Raw genomic sequence first — 25,296 nt, forward strand, 5'->3', positions numbered from 1 at the left:
CAAGTGGGGAGCCCCTGAGTTCATTCAGAAGGAGCCTGTGTGTCAGGTGGAGGTAAGAGAGGTGCTGTGGATACGTGGACAGTGTGCTGTGTTCACAACCCTTCGGAGGCTCGTGGAGCAAAAAGAGCTACAGGCTGCAAACTGGCACTGTGCTCGGCTCCAGCGTGCGGTGCGCTCTGATCTGCTGGTCTTGGCTGAGCTAGGACACTGGAGCCCCAGCTCTGCCTGAGCCCATGGGCCGAGGGGGAGGTAGAGGCTAGTCTGAAGACAGGCTCGGATGCTGAGTCAGCACCGTCTGCAGGCAGGGAGGTGGTGTTTGTCTACCCAAAAGCCCTCCCTTTGGGCCATGACTTGGGGGACGCCTCCCCAGGGCGAAGCTACACGGAGACAGGATGGAAATCGGTGAATGAGCCACGCCTCCTGGAACAAAGCCAAGCCCAGTCCTTCTGGGAGCAAAGTCCCAGGGATTGAGGGGCACCAGAATTATGTTAGAGTTCCCAGATTGTAAGAGAAAGCAAGCACGTTTCCCGGCGATGGCCTTTGATGCAGTCAGAAGCCCCCCTTGCGCGTGGGGTTCAAGGCACTCCCTGAGTCCCGCCTCCCTCGGTGCGGATACCTCTGGAACTCCTGGAGGGCAGCGACCACGCTGTCGGAGAGCGGCTGCGGCTCACAGGAGAGGGCGATGAGCTCCTTCAGCTGGGCCTGCAGCCGGGCCACCCGGGGCTCTTCGGCCGCGAGGGCCATCCGTGTCGCCTGCGCACACAGACCAAACCAGAGGGACGCGGGAGAGTCAGCGATGGAGGAAGAGTGCGGCCGGCGGGAGAAGCCCGTCACCCGGGGCAGGGACTGGGGTCTCCAGAAGCTCAGCCTTTGCTCTCCTGCTCTGGGCCCTGACTTTGGCATTTGCTCTCACCACCCTGGTTTTTGTCTCTATCATCACTGACCTCAGTGTTGTCGTGAGGACCCGCACCTAATAACACCAATAACGAATACCTTGGGAACGCAGCACCCGCCGAGTGTTCTGGGTGTCCCATTCACTGAAGCTGGGCAAAGGCCCTGGGAAGTAATTATCTGGGTCCCCACGGAACAGCCAAGGGAAGCTCTGGCTAAGAGTTTTCTGCTGGTCATGGGGCCAGTAAGCCGTGGACCTGACATGGGAGCTGGGCCCCTCCAGCTCTGAGACTCTGCAGCATTAGAGGAAAACAACAGTCTGAGGTGCTTTGTGGATCTGGTTCGTTATTGGCAGACTGACCTTGACCTTGATGCTTGCTGGGCCTATGCTCAGTAGGAGAAGAGATGGGGTAGTGGAAAGTGCTGGGCTTTGGCATGGCACAGGCTGTCTGGGAAACCCCCTCAGCCCCTTCCTAGCTGGGCAACCTCGGGCTGTTCCCTCACTGCTAAAATGGGGACACCCACTGGACCAGGCACTGGGTACAGAGCAGGAGTCTAGCCGTGCCGCTCCCCAGCTGCCCCACACGCAAGCTTGAGCCTTGGTCCAGATCGTTCACTCACAGGGACCAGCAGCAGCTCCAGGCAGCCTCAGTCTTGGGTGAACCACAAGTGACCTGGGACCTGCAGGGAGCTCAAGGGAGCAAGGGCAGGGGCAGGAGGGAAGGCTGTGCAGGCAGTGGGCTGCGGAATCTGCCTGGGCAGCCTGACTCAGGCTCCAAATTATTCTTGTCTGTATTCAGTTACGAAGCAAATGTAACGAAATCTGTGCATGTTTTCATAGAAGAGGAAGATACAACTGGTGTGTGTGAACTCGCAGTTTCCGAGCCAGTCACGAGGAAGCCCCGCACACCAGCTCCCTGGAAGGCTGGCCGGCCTGCGGACAAGAGAGCCTTGGCCGAAGCCGGGCAGGGGTCTGCAGTGAGGAGCAGAACCGTGGGCTGCTTCGAGAGAAAGGCCCGTCCAGACCCCACGACAGTCAAGAGTCAATGTGGGGCCCAGCAGGTCACAGAAACATCCAGTGACCAGGGACGGACCAGCAGGGACCCAGGGTGGAGGCTGCCTGCCCACACGCTGGTCTGGCTCAGCCATGCTCCTCGTTAGACAGAGCTGCCCTCCTTGTGAAATAAGGGGGCCGTGCCCTTTCTGCACCCATGAGGTGGGCATCTTTAGTGGCTGCATTGTTGGGATGCCCACGAGGGGGGCCGTGTGAAGCAGCTGTGGTCAAGGCTGGGTTAGACACGAAACTGCTCTGACTTCAACCTCAGCTGCTAAAAGTCTCCCTGAAGTGGATGAACGGTCCCGCCCGGTCCTCCTGGGGATGCGGCAGACCACTCCCGGCCCCCGTTCTCCGTGGGGACGGGTCTTGGGTCTGCCCGCAGAGAGGCCAGGCGGTCCCAGCCCATCTGAGCTCCAGTGTCCTCGTTCCTGGTCCTTGTCTCTCACTGTGCTAATTTCCTAAAACTGGGAGTTGAGGGCTAGAAGCGTGTGCTCTGGAGTCCGACTGTCTAGGTTCGAGTTCAAATCCCTGCCTCCACCTGTAGAGTGCACAACCACAGGCTAGTCTTCAACTCCTGAATAGCCTCGGTTTCCCCACCTATAAAAGCAGATCAAGCACTCAGCACGCCAGGTAAGCAATGACTACATCGCATCGGTTTGAAGATGAGCACGTCCCCCGTTCACCTGGGGCCTGACACCCTGTGCTTCTCTGAAGTTTGCCTGTTTCTCGGGAGAGGGAACAGTCCACATTTCCTTCTTGGTGCAGGGTGCAAGTGTCCTCCACCTTTCACGTGCTCTGCCGGGCCATGGTGGCTCCCGGACAAACCCGGGGGGTTCCATGGGCCTCGTGGCAGAGGCCCCCTCTGCGCCCCCAACTCCGATGGTTGGCGTGGAGCAGGTCAGGTGTGTGTGCCTACTCCTTCCTACAGAATACAGATAAGTCAAACAGCAGCTGTGTGAGTGTTCACTCAAGAACAGACGTGTTGAGTCATAAACTCCAAACTTCCGTTTTTCATTGATTTCGGTGAGTCATGACTTGATTGTAATTGAGAAAACATTGGAACCAGGTGGGGCAGAGAGCTCATAGGGAGGTGGTCAGGCTCCTGCCTCGGGACAGGCTTCCTGACACACAGCCGGGCGCAGGCAAGGAGCTGTCATGATAGGACAGTGGCAGGGCTTTCTAGGCCTTTCTTCCCGAACTGGTCCTCCTTGAGCACTGGCGTTGGCAGGTGAATGCTAAGCACTTTTTAAGTTTTCACCTGGTCATTTCTGTTCTGCATACAACGGAGGGTTAAAGCACTTCTCCTAAGACCACGCAAGGAGAGAAAGCAGGATCTGTGCCCCAGCAGTCTGACCCGAAAGCCCACACCCTTGACCCCTGCACTCGCCACCTCCACCTGTGCCAGGCAAATGGTCCTAAAGAGGAACCCGTTCCCTCTGGACAGAGCTGGTCGCCACAGTGGAAGCTGCTCTGCTACGAGGCTCGACGAGCCCTAAGGCCTATGTGTCTTGTTTCTCCCCACACAAAAACATGTCTGAATATGGGCAAGAGGAAGAGAAAGAAACCGAGCGACAATGCAGACTGGAGGTGGGATGTGGGCAGCTTTTCTGTTAGACGTTTCCCGCCACGGCACTAGCGCGGCGCGGACCCGGTGAGTGAGTGAGTGAAGACAGGAGTCGGGGACGTGGGAATCCTTTAAAAGTCTCTCTGGGGGGGTGCCTGGGTGGCTCAGTGGGTTGGGCTGCTGCCTTCGGCTCAGGTCATGATCTCAGGGTCCTGGGATCGAGTCCCGCATCGGGCTCTCTGCTCAGCGGGGAGCCTGCTTCCTCCTCTCTCTCTCTCTCTCTGCCTGCCTCTCTGCCTACTTGTGATCTCTCTCTGTCAAATAAATAAATAAAATCTTTAAAAAAAAAAAGTCTCTCTGGGCGGAAGTCAGACCCACTGAGTGCGCACACGGGCGGGAGGAAGGCGGATGCACTCCGACTGCACACTCTTGGCTGGGTGGGAAGCCAGCCCACCCTCCCAGGATAGGCACTGTCTGTGAGGTCTCCCCAGGACCCCAGCATCTCTACACTGAAGCACGTGCCCTCTGACCTAACTCTCCCTGCTCCGGGCTCAGGAAGCCCATGCCACATCCCACCACTGGGCAACGGAGCGGCAAACTCAAAGCCAGTCCGCCTCTGGGTCATCGTGTGATCCTGGGGAGGTCGGGGCTGGAGAGGGGAAATCTCTCTGGGCCTCAGTTTCCTCATCTGGAAAATGGGTACAAACACCCAACTTGTGTATTAACACCCAGGGAATCCAGGTTCCCGAAGATCCAGGGAAATCAGAGTGAGTGTGCTTAAGGCTTAGCTTGATTCTCCCCCCTAGGCAAGAGAGCTCCACATGGTGAGGCCCTGAGGTGAGGCCCCGAGGCACACACAGCCCCCGGATGGTCCATATCTTCGCCAAATTCTGCTTACCGAGTAGCGTCTCCAGCGGGCCACCAGGTCGTCCTCGGTTCCCGCCTTCGTGGGGGGCTCCAGGCCCTCCTCGGCCAGCCTCTGGAGGTCCTTCTGGAACTCTCCCAGCTCGGCCTCCAGCTGCCGCCGCTGCTGCTCACAGGCTCCCATGGACCTGAGCAGGCCCTGCAGCCGGCCCTCCTCCTCCCCACAGAGGACGTGCAGCTTCTCCAGAACCCTGCGCATGTCCTCCAGCTCCCCGGCGATCCTGTCTGCACCCAGAGGGGACGTGTTCTGGATGATGCCCACAGCCTGCTCCTCCAGCCGCCTCAAGGATGTCTCAGCCCTCGGGAACTCATTAGCGATGTCCTACGGGGAGGGGGGAGCAGGGAGCGGGCAGAGAAAGACATGAGCAGGGAGAGAGAGGATCTGCCACATTTCCCAGAGCCCCTGGGAATGTCACGTTAAACGCCCATCCCTAGACTCCCAGGTTAGGGTCCAGGACGCCTTTCCAAGGAGTGCGCTGTCTGCCTTAAATGGGGTTGACTCGCAATGCCCTTCCCTTGCCTTTTATACCCATTTGATTAAGTCCAGGAGAAAATCTGTTGGGTGTTTCTGTCTTTAACCCTCTCTGGTGTTTGTTGATCTTCGATTTTAATGAGGACAAAGGCAGCCTCAGAAGTAGGAGGGCAAACAGAGCCTAGTGACCTGTTTGGTTTCATTATATTCATTTGCATGGTCATCTACTAATTATGAGCGAGCGCTGGCCTTCCATTCACGACAATGAGCTCCATTTTCCTTTCAAATACAATGTTCATTCACTTTTAACGAAAAACAAATTTATAGAAACACCTTTCAATCTCTTTTGTTTGAAAGTGCCTTCCATGGGACGCCTGGGTGGCTCAGTTGGTTAAGCAGCTGCCTTCGGCTCAGGTCATGATCCCAGCGTCCTGGGATCGAGTCCCGCATCGGGCTCCTTGCTCCGCAGGGAGCCTGCTTCTCCCTCTGACTCTGCCTTCCACTCTGTCTGCCTGTGCTCGCTCTCACTCGCTCTCTCTCTGACAAATAAATAAATAAAAAATCTTTTAAAAAAAAAAAAAAAGAAAGTGCCTTCCGAATATGTTACTTTTTTATCGAAATGTCGTTGCATGGGGTCAAGTATACAGATCGTAAGCATGAATGTTCTGAGGGTTTTGAGAAACACTCATGCCCGTGTGGTCCACACTGTTCCCACAATTTCTAATATCCCCAGAGCTTCTAGAACGTCACATATCTGAAGTCACAGACTATATCAGCTTTGGAAACTGGCTTCTTTCGGTAAAATACCTCTAGAGTCCTCCATGTTGTATATAGGAGTCCCTCTTTTTTTAAATTGTGAGAGATATATATATATCTCTCTCCTGTTCCACAACATCTAATACTCCGCTGACTAAAATCTGAGTTGCTTTCAGTTTGGGACTATTACAAATAAGGTCTGGCAAATATTCTCATACTGGTCATGTAACATTTTTTTGGAGTCATTGTTCATTGTGTGTGTGTGTGTGTGTGTGTGTGTTTGTTTTTTTTTTTAAAGAGTCACCTTAAGTACAAATATGAAATAAATGGTACAGGTGCTGGAGATCTGTGGCAGAACTTATAATGCGATTCTTGAATTTCTGACGGTGATCCAACACTCCATTTACAGAGGACGTCAGAAGCTCATTCGAGGTCACGGCCATTCAGGAAGGCCAGAACAGACCACGTCTCTCACCACCACAGGCCTGATGCCTATGCCAGGGTTCCTTACCATGGCATTCTGACACCTGCAGGGGGGGAGGTCACTCTCTTGTGGGGGCTGCAGTGTGTAACACAAGATGCATCACAACATCTCTGGCCTCCACCCTCCAGACCAATAGCATCTCTACCCCCAGCCCTAAGCACCATCTCCAGACATCGCTGGGATGTCCCCTATTTGAGACCCACTGGTCCAGAGGCCACGCTGCCCTGGCCTCGGGTTTCCAAATGCTCTGCTGGTTCAGAGATCTCCAGAAAGCAGCTCCTCCCCATGTGGGGGTCTGCATACCCTGGGTTTTGTATCTCCTGTGGTCCCTAGGGCATCCTATTTAAGATATGACAACCCAGACAGAACCCCTGTCCTGGAGCATTTCCTCCGTGGCCCCTCCGATGGAGACACAGCCCAGTTTACCTGCAGCATGGAGAGCCGGTGCTGGGTGGACAGTTTGCAGCTGCGTCCCACACAGCTGCTCACCTTATCCATCACCGCCTTCAGCCACAGCTGGAACTCGTCCACATCTGCCTGGAAACGCTCATGCTCCCGGGTCATCTGCTCCAGCAGATTCACTCTGTCCTGCGGGAGGGGAGGAGAGTCACCCCCTACGAAGGTCCCCTGGGCAGGCTGCCTGTGGCCTTCAAGGCCTGCCTGCCTGCTTCTGTGTATGTGTGTGTGTATGTGTTTAGGGGGTGCGAGATGCAGCCAACCTTCTGTCCTTCTGCTGAAGGCAAAGAGGTCCCAGATGCTCTCCTCTACCTTATGAGCAACCAAGAGACTCTTGGTCAAAGCACGTCCTCACTGGGCCTGTCAACTCTACAGGAGTTTTTGTCTTGCCATGTCCTGGGGGTGGCCCTCAAGACAGGCATGCTGTAACAACAACTCTTACTACACAGAACCATCACGGGAGCACTCACTGAGGTGCGGGGACTGCTCGAGGAACTTTCACGGGCATTATCATCTCCTTGAGCTCTCCTGATCACCCCAGCAGCTGACATTATTATTATTATTATTTTTATCTTGGCTAGACAGATGGGGAAACTGAGGCACAGAGGGGCGCCTCAGAAAGCGCATGCCCAAGGTCACCTGGGTAGGAAAGCGTCAAGGTTCAAACCCAGAAGGCAAGACGGGGCCAGCGGGGTCTGCAGGCATGCTAATAAACAGAGGCTCCCCCAGTTCCTTCTGGGTACGGTGATATTGCCGGCATGGGCTGCGGTTACCTCACTTTGCAGACAATCCCACTCTTGTTCTAACCACACGGGGACAAGACGGTGTCCTGAGGGCGGCTGTCATCAGGGAAATAGCAGTGTCCCTGCTGTAAGACCTGTGTGCCCAGGGACTCTCTTTCTCAAACACACCCCTGATCACAGCCCCATTTCTCTAAAGCCCTCCATGGCTCCCCATTGCCCATAGGCCCAGATTTCATGGCCATAGCCTACGGGTCAAGGGCAGGACCCCACGATGTGGCTGTAGCCCTGAGGTCAACACCCTGTGTTCAGGAGCCCCCTGCTCATGACCTAAACCCTGGCTTGCCTCCTGCCTCAGTCTCCCTATCTATACATGTGGTGAGTGACTGTCCCCGCCTCACTGCGGTGCAGTGGGGTTAAATGACTCCGAGCTCACAGAACCCCAGAACCACACTGGGTGGCTGGTCAGCCCCTAATGCCCGTGAGCCTTTGACTCCTGTCACTTCCTGTCCCCTGTGCTCTTGTCACACCCAGCGGAGCGGGAGTGGGCAAGAGAGCAGCTCCGTCTGGATACACCGACCTCCAGGCCCCACCTCCTCTCTGCCGTGGCCGGCCGCCCCCAGGCTGAATGAGCGGCCTTCCCTCGGTCCTGTGCTTCCCCCCTGGCCTTGTCCACCCTTGTCACCTTCTCCGCGAGCCACGGGCTCCCTACACACCAGGCTGCCCCGGGCTGACTTCCTCTCCAGGCCCCGCACAGTGTGGCTCTGAGAATGAACACTTCCCTAATGGCAGGAAGAAATCAACATAGATAGAGTATGGCCAGCAGAGGGATGTTTTCAAGGAAAGCCAAGAAGAGCGAAAGAGGGACTTCCTTCTCCTGAGCACCCACTAAGTGCCTGGAACAGGACACGCGGGATCTTATCTTCCCTACGGAGCCCAGCCCGCCCATTCTGCAGACGTCCAGACTGATGCTGGGAGGTCACGTAACTCTAGAAGGGCCTTCTAGACAAGATTTAAACGGCCAGTGCCTGATTCCAACATCCTGGCTCCAATCCGGAGGTGGGCAGACTAGATGCTGGATGTCTTCTGGCTTGTCCGCGCCACGGCATCTGGTAGGGCAGTTATGTAAGCGCTAGGCTGCGGCTCACCAGCCGCCAGAGACACACCCGTCGAGCAAGCCTGTATTTCAATAAAACTCAAATGTGGACGCTGGGATATGAATTTTGTAACATTTCACATGTCCTGAAAGATTCTGTTTTTTGTCTTCCTCCCTTGAAGCGGGTAAAAGCCATTTTCAACTCGCAGGCCGTACAAACTCAGGAGATGGGTCGGACTGGGCCCACAGGCCCTCGTTTGCTGGCCTCAGCTCCTCCTCGGCCAGGGAGCAGGCAGTGTCCAGGAGGGCACTGACCCTGTCCGAAACAAAGTCATAAGTTCCCAAATGGCCAGTGTGGACAGACCCGTGGATTCGGAAAACTTCCCCGCCCTTTGAGAAAGTCCTCACCAAACCTGGGAATGGGAATAGTAATTCATTTAGACCTTTGCAACAACCAGGGCAGGGAGGAAGAGCTATCCCCATTTTGGAGATGGGGAAACTAAGGCACGGGACCAAGGCCCTCAGGGAAGAGCCGGGAGCCTCCCAGTAACGGACCGAGGCTCGGTGCATCACCAGCAGCGGCCAATGGGCGCCCGAATTCCAAATGTGGACCAAGAGACCGTGACCCGCTCCACACCTCCCCTGCTGGCTCCTCCTTCCCGCGGGATCGTGTGCCTCCATCAAAACCCTCCAAGAGCTACCCCGTCCGCAGGAAAGCCTCATTTCTGAAACTGGGTCAGGAATAACAAACAGAGAATAAATGCGGGTTGATGCCGATGGTGACAAGTGTCCCCCCCCCTTCCCCGAACGTGCTGGCCGGCGGCCCTGCGGGTGAGCAATGAGGTGCCGGCCAACGCTCGCGGAAGGCAGAGGCAATAAAAGTCTCCGTGATACTGAGCAGGCGCCCAGAGCCCAGCGCGGCCGAGAAGGGCAGGCGTCCAGACTTGCTCTGTGCCAGGCAGACGGTCACAGAGCACCATCCAGCCACGGCCGGGCAGGCACCGCTGCTGGACGACAGGGTGACAAATGGGGGCCTGCCTAGCCTTCCCGCATCAGACCAAACAATTAAACCATCTGTGGCGGGCGGGGCTGTCAGGAATGTCAAAACCCAACCAATTAACAAGGGCAGCATGGACTGATGTCTGTAGGTCTGTGCCAATGGCTCTGATTCACGGCCAGATGCCAGACAGACACGCCCCCTTCGAGAGCCGCCTGGGGAAGCCGGGGGAGGAGGACGCCGCTGGGTGCCTGGCCCTTTCACAAAACATAAAGGGTGGTTAAAAAAAACACCTCGTAGTAAACTAGCAGGACCCCGCTGGCAACCAGCCTGCTCTCTTCCTGACTCCCCAGGGCTGGGGTTGGCCGTGCGCCCCACGGCTCACCTCAGGGCTTGGCCCGTGACTCGAGTCCGGGGTCTCCCTCCAGGGGTGGTCGCAAAGGCCACAGCCCTGAGTGGCCCCCACAGTGCCTCTGTCGTCCTGTCCTCCTCAACACCGGCGGCTTTGCTAATGAACGCATCGGAAGTCAAACACGGATTTTCAGAGGGTGAAAGCAACGGGCGGCTGACTAGCTTGAGAAAAGTTGAAATGGACCCTTCACTGGGGCAAGGCAGGTGTTAACGCAAGAAGGTCTGCTACAGCTGGAGCTGTGCCCTCCGATTCACGGGTTGCAGCCGAATCCCTGAACATGTTGGTATTTGGAGGCGGGGCCGTTGAGATCAGGGTCACTTGAGGCCATGAGGATGGGGCCTCCAGGATGGGATTGGTGCCCTTAGAAGAAGGGACAGCAGAGAGCTTACTGTGCCCCTCTCTGCCATGAGAGCGAGAAGGCAGCCATCTGCAGGCCAAGGAAAGGCCCCTAACCAGGAGCCAAACCTGCCAGTGCCTTGATCCTGGACTTCACAGCCTACAAAACTGTGAGAAATACATCTGTGCTGTGGTGTTGTGTGATGGCAGCCTAAGCGGACGAGGACGATGCCGCATAGGCCCACCCTGAGCACAGGCCTGGATCCCTGGGCATTCTGACCCGGCCTCGTCCTGTCCCTGGGTTAGGAGCATTTCAGCGGCCCGCCCGGGGACGGCTTTCTTATCTGCCTTGGGAGAGCCCTTCATGCAAGGAGAAGCCTTTGTCCAACGTCTGCGGCAGGTGCACAGGAGGCATCTGGACCATGAAGGAGCCTCAGGGGCCCCAGGACATGGAGTGTTGCCTGCCTTGCTTAGCACAGAGTTCCGGAATGTTCCTGTGGTCTAGGGCTGCAAGGCTGGGGTGTGCCCCAGGGGTTGGGGTCTGTGTGGCGGGGGCTCTGTCTCATTTCACTAACAAGGACCTTGGGCTTGGAAGTTAAATCTCTAAGGACAGCACCAAAGTTGGATTTGCTCACTAAATTCTGAGTCTTGGGGCGCCTGAGTGGCTCAATCATTAAGCATCTGCCTTCAGCTCAGGTCATGATCCTGGGATCCTGGGATCAAGTTGCACATTGGGCTCTCTGGTCAGTGGGGAGCCTGCTTCTCCCTCTTCCACTCCCCCTGCTTGTGTTCCCTCTCTCGTTGTGTCTCTCTATGGCAAATAAATAAATAAAATCTTTAAAAAAAAATTCTCAGTGTTCCAGAGGTCAGGCCCCTCTGGAATCTGGAAGAAGCTACAGCTCCTGCCCCAGCCAATGCACTCGTGCAAGTCTGCAGAGACCTTCGGACGGCTCGCCGAGACCGCCCTGGCCCTCCCCAGCCTGCACCTCTGGTCCGCTGTGGCCCACTGTGGGGGAGACAGCAGCTTCCCCCAACCATGACCACGGGCTGACAGGGGAACAGAGCTGCCAAGGCTCTGGTGGCCGGGAAGTGAAAACCCAGCATCTGTGAGCTTCAGCCAGCAGCTGGAAGCCAAGGTAAATTCACTTCTCCACGCAGGACCAGGTCACCCTGCAAACATGGGAGCCCCCAAGCTTCTGCTCGACAGACCTTGATAGCTGCTCTCTGCCTCCTGGACACCGCGGGAAGCATGGTGCTCCCTCCTCAGGGGCTCCAAATTTCCCACTCGCTGTTGCCTGCCACTTTCTCCGTGTGACCCTGAAGGTCACCTGAAGGGTGCAGGGCGAGGACCTGAGGCACCGCTGGGGGTAGAGCCTAGCTGGATCATCACCTAGAACCTTCTGGGTCTTTCTAGAGGGACAGTGGGGACTGCCACTTGGGTTTTTTGTTTGTTTGTTTGTTTGTTTAAGTCTGCACAACAGGCCCAGGCAAACCTGCTCTATTTACCACAGAGAAGGCTGGAAGGACCCGGTGAGGCCAAAGACATGAAGAGACTTAGAAAAAGACAGACATCGCCAAGAAGAATCGTGCTTTCTATGATCTTTCAGATCCAGTGAGAGGGAGGGCCCCTGAAGTGACCATGAGGATCTCTGAGGTGATCATTTCCACCCGTGGTCTGGTGCTCACCCGGGGCCCCTGGCACACCCCCTCCACACACACGCACACATGCGTACACACACACAAACACACACCCCCATGCCTAACGTTCCATTTCCTGTCCTCTGCCTGCCACGGAGGCTGTCTGCTGAGTGACAGCAGCACCTGTTTCCTGTAAAGTCACAATGAGGAGGCCCCGGGGCCTGGTGCCTTCTCTGCTGGGGCCCCAGGGGCAGACCTGGAGAGTCACTGCCCTTGCTGCTCGGGACTTGGGGAGGGCCAACTGGCCTCACATATGAGAACCAGGCTCCCTGCCTGCCTGGCCCGCCTGACCATTCTGTCCCCGGCACAGCTGCCCCACCACCTCCTGTCCCTTCCCTCTGGGGGGCCTTGGGATTCGTGTGCCTACAGGCTGAAGGGCGGGGCTCTCATTCACTCTGTAAACACCTTCTGGCCCCCGCTGTGTCCCAGGCTCCATTGTGGTAGTGGTCCTGGTCGCTATTTACTCTCACTGCTATTGCAAGCAGAGCAGAGGTGTCCTTCCTGCTAGGAGGCCACCTGCCAGTTTGCAAAGGGCTCACCGGTAACTCATTCAGTCCTCAGCCCGGCTGCTTATAGGGTGAACTGCCCTGAGCCACGCAGCTGGGAAGCAGCAGAGCCTGGAGGGAACCCAGGTCCCTTCCCAAGCATTCGGGGACAGGAGTCCTGTTCTTGATACGGTATTCCAGGATTCCTGTCAGTTATAGGACTGTTGTCCTTAAATTGTGATCAGAAGGACCCAGCAATATGGCAGGCTAGAAAACCTGAATACCTCCTCAGGACCGACGGCCCAAAACGCCACATACAATTTAACAAAGCGTTGTTTAAACGCAGACCCGTGTGTGCACACACCAAGGGAAGAGACATCACGTGGACCCCAAGCAAAGATTGTAGATTGTTAAACCCACGGGTGTGCCTTGGGTTAGTGCAAAGGCTGGAAGAGGAAGTAGGACTTTGGGCCCAGAGGAGGCGGAGGCAAATGCCCAATGTCAGAACCCTTAAGGGTGAACCAGAAAAATCTCCCCATATGCAAAATACAAGAAAGAAGTCTGGGTTTCCTCTTGGGCTCTGGGATAAAAATAAAACCAAACAAATAGAAACAAACAAACAAACAAAAAACAATCACCTTTCAGAGTATAGATCCAGGAGCCTCTGGAATAATTTTGGCTTGGGGTTCAAGTTTGGAAATAGGAACTCCCCAGCGAACACATGGACACGAACAGAGGAATCACGCAGGTGAATTCCCAGGGGAGCCTGGCTGAGGCAAACACAGGCCACTTAGGGGCCAGGCCCCAGCCACAGGGGTTCTGCTGACAGAGTCCCGCTTGGGGCGAGCTCACGGCTCCAAACCACAAAGTCCCCAAGGAAATAATCTGCCCTCTCAGGAGACCCAACGCACAGCAGCGTCAGGCTCTGGAACCTCAGCTACCCGAACTGCGTGATGGCGACTGCAAACTGCATGCAGTGAGAATGCTGACAGATAGAGCCCCGATCCGGACGGAGGGCAACATTTACACGATGGCAGAAAGAACAGTGGAGATCATAAAACAAAATTACAATTTCTTTTAAAAATACTAATTGAAATTGGTAATTCAACGGACTGGTTAAAAATCAAGAATATATGGGCCCATTGGGCCGTGCTCGGCGGGGCGTCTGCTTGACATTCTCTCTCTCTCCCTCTGCCCCTCCCCCTGCTTGCACGCTCTCAATCAAACAATCAATCAATCAAATCTGTACTAAAAAGAGGGCAAGGATATAGCGATGTGTGGGGGTGGGGACAAAGAATGGGCAGAAAGATTGAGGGGGAAGGTCCGGAGAGGTGGCTGATCCCCGATGGGGGCGTGCGCGGATGGAGAGGTGGGGATTACGGAACACGAGCTTGGTTAGGCTGGTGGGAGACGACTGAGCGGAGAAGTGAGTCAACAGACGGCCAGGAGGGCACCTACACAGAGACATGGCTGGGGGGCGGGGCAAGCGGCAGCGGGGTGGGGGGCAGGAGAGCCAACAGCAGGTCAGGTAGTATAGTGAGGGAGGAGACAGACAGGGAGTGGGTAGGCGCAGGGGCGGGTCGCTGCAGGGCGGGGGGCCAGCGGATGAGTGGGTGTTGGGGAGCCGCACGGCAGACAGTGAGTACATGAGCGGATGTCCAGGGTGGGGTGGGGTGGGGTGGGGTGGGGGGCGGACGCGCAGGGAGCGAGTGCTTAGCTGTGTGGGTAAAGGGCAGGGGTGAAAGACGCAGGGGCGAAGCTGGAGCCCGCCACACCTCACGCACCTGGGCTTTGGCCTTCACCGCCCCGTACTCGGCCTTCATCCTCTTCTGAGCCTCTTCGTCCACGCTGGGGTCCCCGATCCTGCTGAACAGGGAGCCCGCCTCCTCCAGCAGCCGGTCCAGGAGCACGGCCTGGTTGTCCACGTTGTGCAGCAGCACCTGGGCATGGCTCAGCTGCCACTGCTTCTCCTTCAGGCCCACCTGCAGCTCCACGGGGGCCTCCAGTGCCACCGTCATCTTCTGGAACCAGCGGTAGAACTCATCGCGAGCCAGCAGGTACTCGCTCCAGTGGAGCCAGACCCACTCGATGCGGCTGCGGACAGAGCGGCGGGAAGCTGTGAACTGCCGCATCCAATACCGTCCAGAGTGCGGGAGTATGAGGGGGGCTTGTCCCCGGCTCCGGGGGGGGGGGGCAGCGCACTGGGGGCCTGCATGTGGGTTCAGAGGGGCCATGAACTGGCTGCATCTCCCTGACTCCTCACCCGCCTCAGTTTCCCCATCTGTAACATGGAGATGGTCTCATCTATGCAGCATCTATCCAACATCGAACTACTTTGGAATTCTAAGTGAAGGGGCTTGCAAAGCCCACAGCACCGGGCCAAGTCACCCCAGGCACTCACCAGTCTGGTTTCATAAAGATGGAGGGGACGCTGTTAGCTCCCATGTACCGGGGGCCTACCGTGCCTTGCCCTTGACATTGGTTACCCTCTTCCCTCTTCTCAACCACCTTCAAGGATCACTTGATTACACCCTGATCCAGGGGAGGAGCTGGTGCTCAGAGAGGTCAAGTAACTTTCCCAAGACCACACAGCAAGTCACCACAGCAGAACAAAGGGGCAATCTCAGGTCTGTCTAATCCCCCACCCCTCATTGGCTCCCAGGTCTAGGCGGACAATCTAGGCTAAATTGCTATCAAGTTAATTTTCACTCTGCCATTCTGCTGAAGGACGAACACACGGCAAGTCTGCTAAGAACTAATTGTTGGCAAAACACGACTGGCTCCTACTGTCTATTATCATCATTAAGTTTGATTATAATTAGAAAGAGGTAGGCAGCACTGGCCAAAATCCCCAGAGAATGCCCTGTTCCCAGCAACCCTAGGACTGGAGAAATGTCTCCTGGGCAGAGGACCCCAGGACAGTGCAGTGGTGGGCAAGGAGGGTCCCCAGTAGGGTCCCCAGCCACCCTACCTGTGACAGTGAATCATGTAGGTGACCGTCTCCTCCCACTGGGCTTTGATGTCCTTCAGCTGGGCCAGGATTGGGGGCTTCTGGTCCTCATGGCAGCACGCCAGGAGGGTTTCAGCCGCCCGCAGCGCAAGGTCCACCTTTACACGTCCCTCCGGCTCCAGCTGGCACAGTTTCTGTCATGGACACAAAAGCCAGTTTCCAGAGGTGAGACAAAGAAAGTACAAGTGGACAGAACCTTGGCAAGACACTGGCATGATGGCAAGAGCCAGGCCTTGGAGGTCAGCGGGGCTGGGTTCTCACCATAGCCCCTGCCTCCTTCTCCCATGACCGTGGGCAGCCAGCGAGCGGCCCTGAGGTTGGAAGCAGGGAGCCTCAGAGCTGACCACGCCCCCGCAGAGCTGTCAGATGGCGTCATAAGTTCCTTCCCTTTCCCACTTGGCCATTTCCAGCTCTGTGAGCTCAGACAAGCGGCATTAGCGCCCAGGAGCCCAGGACTTGGTTTTCTCATTTGTAAAATGGGGTCATTTATAGTAACTAGCTCCCCAGTTTTTCTTTCATTGTTGTTTTTCAGTATAAAATGAGAAAACGCAAGGTCCATGTCACGGTGTATGGGGCTGTGAGAATCTGTCTCTCAGGTCTACTGGCGGGGGTGGGCTTGACCAAGGGCTCTCAGCTGCTCCCTCCAGGGACCAAGCAGGAACATCAAGGCAAGCTCCTCTGATGGGTGCCTGGTCCGGGAGGCCCCGCGGCCTGACCAGGCTCCCTTAGAACCACACCGCAGTCCCAGACACTCCCGGATCCCCTGGACTGGGGGGTCGGACCTCCGTCAGACTGACCTTGCCCCTCCCAGCCTGATGGGGCTCCCAACTCATTTTCTCTCATAAATGTTTCCCTATCAAACATACTGAGATTTAAAAAAAAATTTTAATTTAAATTCAATGTAATTACCATAGAATGTATTATTATTAGTTTCAGAAGTAGAGTTTAGTGATGTGTCAGTTGCATAGAACACCCAGGGCTCCTTCCATAGCATGCCCTCCTCAATGCCCATCACCCAGTTACCCAGCCCCGCCCCCAGCAACCCTCAGTTTGTTTCCTATGATTAAGAGTCTCTCATGGTTTGTCTCCCTCTCTGATTTCATCTTATTTTACTTTTCCTTCCCTTCCCTTATGTTCACCTGTTTTGTTTCTTAAATTCCACATATCAGTGAAATCATGTGGTATTTGTCTTTCTGTGACTTATTTTGCTTAGCCTAATATCCTCTAGTTCCATCCATAATGTTGCAAACAGCAAGATTTCATTTCTTTTGATGGCTGCATAGTATTCCATTGAATATATATACCACATCTTCTTTATCCATCCATCTGTCCATGGACATCTGGGCTCTTTCCATAGTTTGGCTATTGTGGACATTGCTGCTATAAACACTGGGGGGCATGTGCCCCTTTGGATCATTATGTTTGTATCCTTTGGATAAATACCTAGTAGTGCAATTGCTGGGTCATAGGGTAACTCTGTTTTTGACTTTTTGAGGAACCTCCATGCTGTTTTCCAGAGTGGCTGCACCAGCTTGCATTCCCACCAAAAGTGTAGCAAGGTTCACCTTTCTCCACATCCTCACCAATACCTGTCGTTTTCTGACTTGTTAATTTTATTAACACACCATTCTAACTGGTGTGAGGTGGTATCTCACTGTGGTTTTGATCTGTATTTCCCTGATGCTGAATGATGTTGAGCACATGGTTTTTTTCACGTGTCTGTTGGCCATTTGCATGTCTTCTTTGGAGAATTGTCTGGGCAAGTGTGCTGGCCATTTCTGGACTGGTTTTTTTGTTTTTTTGAATGTTGAGTTTGATAAGTTCTTTTTAGATTTTGGATATTAGCCCTTTTTCTGATAAGACATTTGCAAATATCTTCTGCTATTCTGTAGGCTGCCTTCTAGTCTTGCTGACTATTTCCTTTTCTGTGCAGAAGCTTTTTTATCTTGATGAAGTCCCAATAGTTCAGTTTTGTCTTTGTTTCTCTTGCCTTCAGAGACGTGTCTAGCAAGAAGTTACCGTGGCTGAGGTCGAAGAGGTTGCTGCCTGTGTTCTGCTCTTGAATTTTGATGGCTTCCTGTCTCACATTGAGGTCCTTCATCCATTTTGAGTCTATTTTTATGTGTGGGGTAAGGAAATGGTCCAGTTCCATTCTTCTGCATGTGGCTGTCCAATTTTCCCAACATCATTTGTTGAAGACACTGTCTTTTTTCCACTGGACATTCTTCCCAGCTTTGTCGAAGATGAGTTGACGACAGACTTGTGGGTCCATTTCTGGGCCCTCTATGCTGTTCCACTGATCTGTGTGTCTGTTTTTGTGCCAGTACCATACTGTCTTGATGATTACAACTTTGTGATAGAGCTTGAAGTCCAGAATAGTGATCCCGCCAACTTCGGTTTCTTTTTCAACATCACTTTCGCTCTTTGAGGTCTTTCTGATTCCATACACATTGTAGGATTGTTTGTTCCAGCTCTGTGAAAAATGTCAATAGTATTTTGGTAGGGATTGCATTGAACATGTAGATTGCTTCGGGTAGCACAGACATTTTAACGTTTGTTCTTCTAGTCCATGAGCATGGAATGTTTTTCTACTTCTTTGAGTCTCCCTCAATTTCTTTCATGAGTGTTCTATAGTTTTCAGAGTATAGACCCTTTACCTCTTTGGTTAGGTTTATTCCTAGGTATCTTATGGGTTTTGATGTAGTTATAAATGGGGTCGATTCCCTGATTTCTGTTTCTTCTGCTTCATTGTTAGTATATAGAAATGCAGCTGACTTGTGTGCACCGATTTTATATCCTGTGACTTCGTTGAATTCCTGTAGCAGTTCTAGCAATTTTTTGCTGGAGGCTTTCAGGTTTTCTACATAGAGAATCATGTGATCTGCCAAGACAGACAGAGTGATTTCTTCTTTGCCAGTTTGGGTGCCTTTTGTTTCTTTCTGCTCCCTGATGCTGAGGCCAGGATTCCCAGTACTAAACCATCTTGAGCTTTTATCTCACCTTGGCCCTGGCCTCTTGGAGGACCCAGATTAATACACCACGTGTAGCAATTAGCATGCCTTTGATTAACAGCAGATCGTCTCCTTATTAACTGGCATTATTTACTTCTGTGGCCACTAAAGTGTGGTCTCTGTAATAAAAGTACAACTGGATTCCAATTCCAAAGCCACTCCCTCCTACCTCGTGACTTTCATCACAGTACTTAAGACTCTCCAGGCCTGTAAAATGCGAGCCTGACGCCATCCAGGGTCATGGTCACACTCCCTGATGCAGGGAGAGCCCCGGGCACACCATCACCTGACCATGCTCCACTGTCAGCTACCAACTGTCCACTGTTAGCTCTGACTTTTCCCACCTTTGATCCCTGTTCGGTGACAGCACGTTTGCTTACCGCTCAAGCTTTGCTGTCCCACCTGCCTCCCTGGCTGCCAGCCTTCTCGGCATGAAGCCCCCGGGGGCTGGCTTTCTGGGACCCTTCTCTGCGGTGGGCACTGGGACCTGGTGAGGGACGCCAGATGCCACTTCACTGATGGCTGTGTGCCCCCAGGCAGGTCAACGGATCATTCTGGGCCTCCCTTTCACACCCTGAGATAGTGACAACAATCCCCACTTGGTCTACCTCATAGGGTTAGGCCATTAATCTAAACAAATAGAGTTACTTAAAACATTGCTGGGTTAATATACTTTGTAAAAGGTTGAGATATGATGTAGGGCCTTTTCCAACACGTGCAAATGGGCAGAGGTGTCAGCCCTTGTCACCTCCTAGGAGAATGGTTACCAGTTACGGTGATCACGATGGTAGAGGCCTGTCCTCCTGCCTGTATTTTCAAAGAGTGACATTAAACAAGCTCCTTCCTCAGGCTCTCTGTGGTCTGTGAGCATCGGGGCCGGTGGTACAGGCAGAGTGGAGAGCAGGGAGCTACCCCAAGAGGGGAAAAGAGGTTTTGTTTGCTTTGGGGCCTGGCCAAGCAGGGGGATACAGCAGGACCCCAAAGAACCCTACAGAGCTGCTGGGTCCCTCTCAGTATCAGGCTGTGATGTGGAAGACAAAGACCCCCTAGAAGTTAGCGTGGACTAAAGATCTGGGGGCCCCTGTGGAACGTTCTGGGCTGAGGGAGATTCCCCACCCCCTGCACAGACCATGTCATTCCACTCAGGAGAAGGGGTTCCGCAGTGAAGGTCAGGATGAATTTCTTGTCATCTCAGAGATCTAATTTGATGAAGGACCTGAAATTTCTGACCCGCAGTGTTGAGGAGTAGACGGAATGCCCACAGCCTGAGCTCACAAGAGGGGTGCCCCGCTAATGGCAGTTTCATAGGCAAGGGCGCTGGGAACCCACAGAAACCTGGAGCCTTGCGGGACAGTTCTCCACAGCAGTGGGAGCGGCCTCCTCATACCTGCCCCCCAAATGGGTCTCCGTCAGAATCTGGCTCTGTAAACCCAAGGGGCCAGTGGCTGGGGGGTCAGACGCTGAGCTCAGTCTCACCCCCAGAGAGAGAGAGCGCCAACCAGGCCTGGAAAGTCCCCAGGAAACAATGGCCCCTTTCCCACAACCTAGTGTCCTGACGGTGTGACCTCCTATAGGCCTCTGGCCCTTTGCTCTCCTGCCTCCTCTGCTGGGAGAGGTGCAGGCTGGATGGAGGGGACACGGCAGCCCTCTCAAACCTCTGCCCTTTGCAGGGGAGGGACTCTGAGGTTTCCCTACCAAACAGGGGAGAGCTGGCCAAGCCCAAGGCAGACAGAATGCCAGCCCCTCCTGGCCCAAAGCACAAACATCTGCCCCCAAACCAAAATATCACCCAGTCGGGTAGTTCCTGGCCTGGGGCCGGGAGGCTGGGCCTAAGATTTAAGAAGCTGATTCCACCTTCCTTCACTGCTGTCAGGACAACGCTCTCTGGCTGGTGGGAAGCTCTTTTACAGCCGATCAAAGGCAAGATCCAGGAGTGCTTGGCAGGAGGCGCTGGCCAGCTGGGAAGGGGCACTCGACCTGCAGCTACAGAATGATCCTGCTTAAGGAGCCAGTGAGAGTCACAGTCTGGTGGGGGCTGGATGGCACGAAAACCTCAGGGAAGAGGAGAACAACCCGACAGGAAAGCTGGAGGAACAGGGTCAGTCTGGGCTTTCACCAATGCAGCCAGGATGAGACAGGAACCGTGCCGGGTACTATGCTTAGTGCTATGCTGGGCACTGTGTGCAATACTGTGTTGGGTACTGACTTGGACACTGAGCTGAGTATTATGCCAGGCACTACAGTGGGTAATATACAGGGCATTGTGCTGGGCACTGTGCTGGGTAGTATGTTCAGTGCTATGCTGGGTACTAAGTTGGGCACTATGGTGGGTACTGTGCTCAGTACTGTGTTGAGTACTATGCTGGGTATTATGTGTAGTACTGTGCTGGGTATTACGCTGGGCATATGCTGGGCACTGTGTTGAGTACTATGCTTGATACTGAGTTGAGCACTGTGCTGGGTATTATGCTGGGTGCTATGCTGGGTACGATGCTAGGTACTATATTGGGTACTACTCTCAGTACTCTGCTGGGTACTGTGTTGGGTCCTGGGGTCCAGGATGAACCAATACAGCCCAGGGCTTGCAGGGTGTGGTGGGGTCTGCAGCCAAGAGCACAGAGGACTGTAAATGAGCCACAGACACAACAAGGTAATGACCAGAGTTCCAAGGAGGGACGTGGGGAAACCCAAGGAGGCTTTATGAGGAGGTGGCACCGGCGCCAGCTCTTAGTGACATGCAAGCTTCTGCGACGGGGGCTTGAGCAGAGGTAGAGGAGCACGAGGTGTTCAGGCACAGTGCGTCCAGCACTTGGAAGCCAAGTCCTAGGGAACGAAGCCTGTTTCTGACCACAGCTGGGCAGGGGGGTCTGGAAGCCAGCCAGGAAGCAGCCCAGCAGAGGCGTGGCCCCAGAGCAGGGCCACGGAGGCTGGGAACCAGAGGGCAAAGAGAGGAGATGCTGGGCACCAGGGGACCAGCTCCTGGAGGCTCGGGCACAGGCAGGGAAGGTCAGCACGCACCCATTCCTGCATCGAAACCACAAGAAACTACCTCACCCACCGGCCCAGCTCTGCCAGGGGGCCTGCACTTGGCCAAGGGCCCCAGTAAGCCATTTGCCTCCCTGTTCCCTCCACCCCACCTCCACCCCAACACTCTTAAGCCCCAGGTGTTCCAGAAACTCTCCCGAGGCACCAAGGCCACGCAAGGATTCGAACCCCAGCCTGCCAGAGCCCTAGTTCCCAGAGTGACACTCTCCAGTCTCCCTTCCCAGAAGGCTTCCACCACCCTGGGGGTCCTTGAGCTGCACGAGGGGGAGAGGACCCTCTCTGCACTCTGCAGGAGGGCATGCGACTCACTCCTGGCCACAGAGCTATGAGGTGTCACAGCTGGATTGGAACTTACACCCTGGCCCCTCCAGAAAATGATTACCAGGAACACAGATCACTGAGCTGGGGGTGGTGGGGGGGCCCACAAGGGAGACCCCGAGACCCCAGAGAGAGGTCCCAGGGACTGGGGAGGTGGTAAAGTCCCTAGCAGCTCCCTTCCCCAGATGGCAGGAGAGAAATGTTTTCTTTCTTATTGCGAAATTTGTTTTGAAATGTCAGAGCCCAGAACGGAGCATGCCTGAGCCCCGTGGGAGAGCCGGTGATGGAGGACCCAGAACACGACCCCTCCCCCTAGGCTCCAGGGGTGGGCACAGGCTCTTCCTCAGGACGACCCCCTCCTCGGCTTACCACCCCCGCCTCACACCACCAGAGGGTGATGACCTGCCGGTATACGGGTACCAGGTCCAAAGGGATGGGTAGTACCGACACAGCGGGTACATACAGGGCTGTAGTGTTCCAGGACTGAGAGCATCAGGAGCTGGGCTGCGGGTGGAGAGGCGGGGTGGGGAAGGCGGTGTTTCATTTCACAAGCACACCCACACCCACACTCAGTAAAGGGTGTTCCAAGTAGAGGCAAGAGCACAGGCCAGAGGCCTGCTGAGCGGACATCTAGGCTGTCTGCCAACAGGAGAGGACATGTGCTTGCTCGGGCTGACGGCTGGAGCAGCTGAGGCCGGAAAGCAGGGTCGAGTAGGCAAGAGCAGACTTGGACACCAGGTGAAGTCTGGGTTTTCTTTGGTGGGCAACAGGGAGCCATGGAAGGTTTTAGAGGAGGAGAATCCCATCATAACATCAGGACACCCTGTGTGGCGTGGATTCTGGGCACACCTGTCCCCCTTTAGGTCGTGGGCCCTGGGGTAAGGTGGACCTCGCCTGCCTCCACTGCCCCAGGCCCCTGCATGGGGATGGCCAGCGACGCTCAGGACTCATGCCTGGGTTCAAGCCCCGACGAGGTCAGTCTCTGGAGCTTTGGCTCATCACTGTGTCCAGGAATCACATGTTGCTATTGACAAGTGGGCACAGTAAAACAGCATTCACAGGGCTTTTGTAAAATAAACGTGAAAGCGGAGAGCGCTGCCCGGAGGAACTGACAGGCGGTGAATGAAGGTCGCGCCCCGCTCTCAGGGATCTGGGAGGACGAATCATTGGATACGTGCCTCCTGGTGGCAATCACGGTGCTGCTGATGGGGAAGGCCAAGTCTGACATGGGAAGGGGCTTCGGGCTGCCAGCTCCCCTCCCGTGGGGAAGTCCTTCAATCCACGACCCTCTGAATTTCCAAACCACCATCCCCCCTGTTGCGGAAGAGACATCCAAGCCCCCCCAGCTTGGTGCTCCAGACTGTCCCCCACTGACCCCCTAACCACCTCTCTGGCCCCATACCCTGCTTCTGCCTGACACTCGGTACTGTCCTAACACTAGCCCTGTTAGGGCTCCAAGTGTGGGCTTCGGGCTCTGCTCACCTCCAGGCCTTTCTTACTTGTTCCCTCTGCCTGGAGCCCCCTCCTCCCCACCCTCACCCCTGCAGTCCCCCACTCTACTACCTCCTCTGTACTGGAGCTTCATCAGTAAAGTCGCTTGTCCCTAGAGAATGCTCTTGATCTCCCAGGCTGGGAGACACAACCTCCCTGGGGTTCTTCAAGAGCCCCGGGTTCTCCGCTCACTTCACTGTCCAATTGGGAAGCATTTGATCATAGGACATTCGATCACCTGGGAGTCCCAAGGCCATAGTCTGAGGCCTGCCGCAGGGGAAGCTAGTGAAAAAATGTGACTCAAAAGGGCAGGTCTCTGGTCCACCAGAGTCAGGCACTGAAGGAGAAGCACCATTCTGAGATAATTAGCACCATCCCTTTCTAGAAGGGAAGTAGATGGAGGCCCAACAGGGTCAAATGACTGGCTGGTGCTCACACAACCAAGCAAGAAGCCGAGCTGGGATTTGAACCCAAGATGTCCAGACTCCATAGCCTGGCCTCACTCAAATCCAGTGAGCTGTTCTATGGGAAGAATGTCGGAGGAACCAGAACGCCCTGCTTTCTGCCCTGCCGGGCACAGTTTTATTGTGAATAGCATCTCTGGTCATCAGAGGAGCACAGGACGCTCTAGGGAAGCAGAAAGCCCATCTGACAAGGACTCAGAAGATTCGAATTCCAGGAGAGAATGTCCCACCCAGAGACGGTTCCAATGTGGACGAGTCACATGACCTAGGCCTCAGTTTCCCCATATATAACTGAGGCTCTTCCTTCACAATGTTGTGTTGAACCTTAAATGATCAGCCTTACAAAGGTGATATAAATTTCTTCATTTCGACCATCCATTTCTAAAAAGAGCATTAGATATTTTCAGAAAGATACACCAAATCAGTAAGACTGCATGAAAAAAAGAAAGCAACCCAGGACAGTGGGTGTGGGGTCAGCTCGACTTCTAGCCTGGTCGGGAGATCGGTTTGTGTCGGAGAAGGTCAGCTGCCCTTAAGAGTGACCATTGTTAGGTGACAAGTTAGAACTGCAGGATATTCCGATGGAGGTGACCTGAGAGACGTGTCCGTCACGGCTTTGCTCAGAGATGGGAAACTGAGGCCCAAAGAGGGAGAGGGACTTGACTAAGGTCACACAGCACATTAGCATCAGCATAGAGAGTCTAACTCAGGTCTCTGATTCATGCTGATGTTCCTGCCTTGTCCCCAGGCCCGGAGCAGATGCCCGTGGATGGGGGCAGCGCAGTGCCAGGCCAGGTCCCGGGCACCAGCACTTCTAGTAGGCACAGCACCACAGACCCTGAGCCCTGCCTTGTGGGGAGCAAGGCCAGACCCTGGCCCTGGGGTCACTTTTCGCTGGGCAGAACCAACCTCCTGAAGGCCGATCTGGACCCACCCAGACCTGGAAGGGACGTCCGGCTCAGGGACTCAGGGAAGCAGGAGGATGCTAGAGACCCACCTGGCCGCATGGAGCCTCTGCCGGTGCAGAAGAACCAGACGGCCACTGAGAGAGCATGGTCCCAGGACCAGCAGCAATTGCGTCACCCGGATCATGTTAGCAATACCGTTGGCGGGGAGGGGGGCCCGGGGGGGGGGGCTGCCCTGACCTCCCAGATCAGAATCAGCACTCCAACCCAAATCCCTGGGAGATTCCAGCACACCCAAGTTTGAGACACACCCCTGCCATTTATCAGCCCGGAAACCTGAGGCCTGAAGCGGGAGGGATTCAGCCAAGGCCACGGGGCCACGGAAGCCACGGCCTCTGCATACCTCGGTCTCCTGCAGCCTGGCCTCCAGGGCCGCCCGGGGCCCCTGGGTGTTGTCGTTGACCTGCAGTCGCTCCTGCACGGACTTCATCCACTTGAGGGCGTCCTCCACGCTCCTGTCGAAGCCCTCCTGGGGCGGCTGAGTCATGGCACCTGTGGGGGCTGAAGGCAGGACCACATGAGATCAGGCCGGCGGGTGAGAACGTCGGGTAGTGTTGGTGGGGATGGAACCGACACTGGGGACAGACCCACAGCCCACCAGCGCCCCTCCTGGTGCTCCCACTC

The 25,296-nt window shown here is 55.1% G+C and overlaps 1 protein-coding gene across 3 annotated transcripts in view; it reads right to left on the reverse strand.

The window, feature by feature from the left end:
- The window catches only part of SYNE3 (spectrin repeat containing nuclear envelope family member 3), an 82,692-nt gene that overhangs the window by 25,711 nt on the left and 31,685 nt on the right, over positions 1–25,296 (reverse strand). For 2 of the 3 annotated variants that reach the window (XM_032345180.1, XM_032345181.1), the window contains exons 2-7: positions 25,016–25,173; positions 15,340–15,512; positions 14,153–14,462; positions 6,575–6,736; positions 4,411–4,758; positions 617–753 (exon numbers count right to left, since the gene is read on the reverse strand). In XM_032345180.1, coding sequence (XP_032201071.1) covers positions 617–753; positions 4,411–4,758; positions 6,575–6,736; positions 14,153–14,462; positions 15,340–15,512; positions 25,016–25,159 — 1,274 coding nt within the window. In that variant the 5' untranslated portion in view covers positions 25,160–25,173. Of the gene's footprint in view, positions 1–616; positions 754–4,410; positions 4,759–6,574; positions 6,737–14,152; positions 14,463–15,339; positions 15,513–15,639; positions 15,715–25,015; positions 25,174–25,296 lie in introns of those variants that run through there. The other variant, XM_032345182.1, reaches the window with a different exon arrangement.

Source organism: Mustela erminea, chromosome 5 (assembly GCF_009829155.1).
Source record: "Mustela erminea isolate mMusErm1 chromosome 5, mMusErm1.Pri, whole genome shotgun sequence".
Taxonomy (NCBI): Eukaryota; Metazoa; Chordata; class Mammalia; order Carnivora; family Mustelidae; genus Mustela; species Mustela erminea.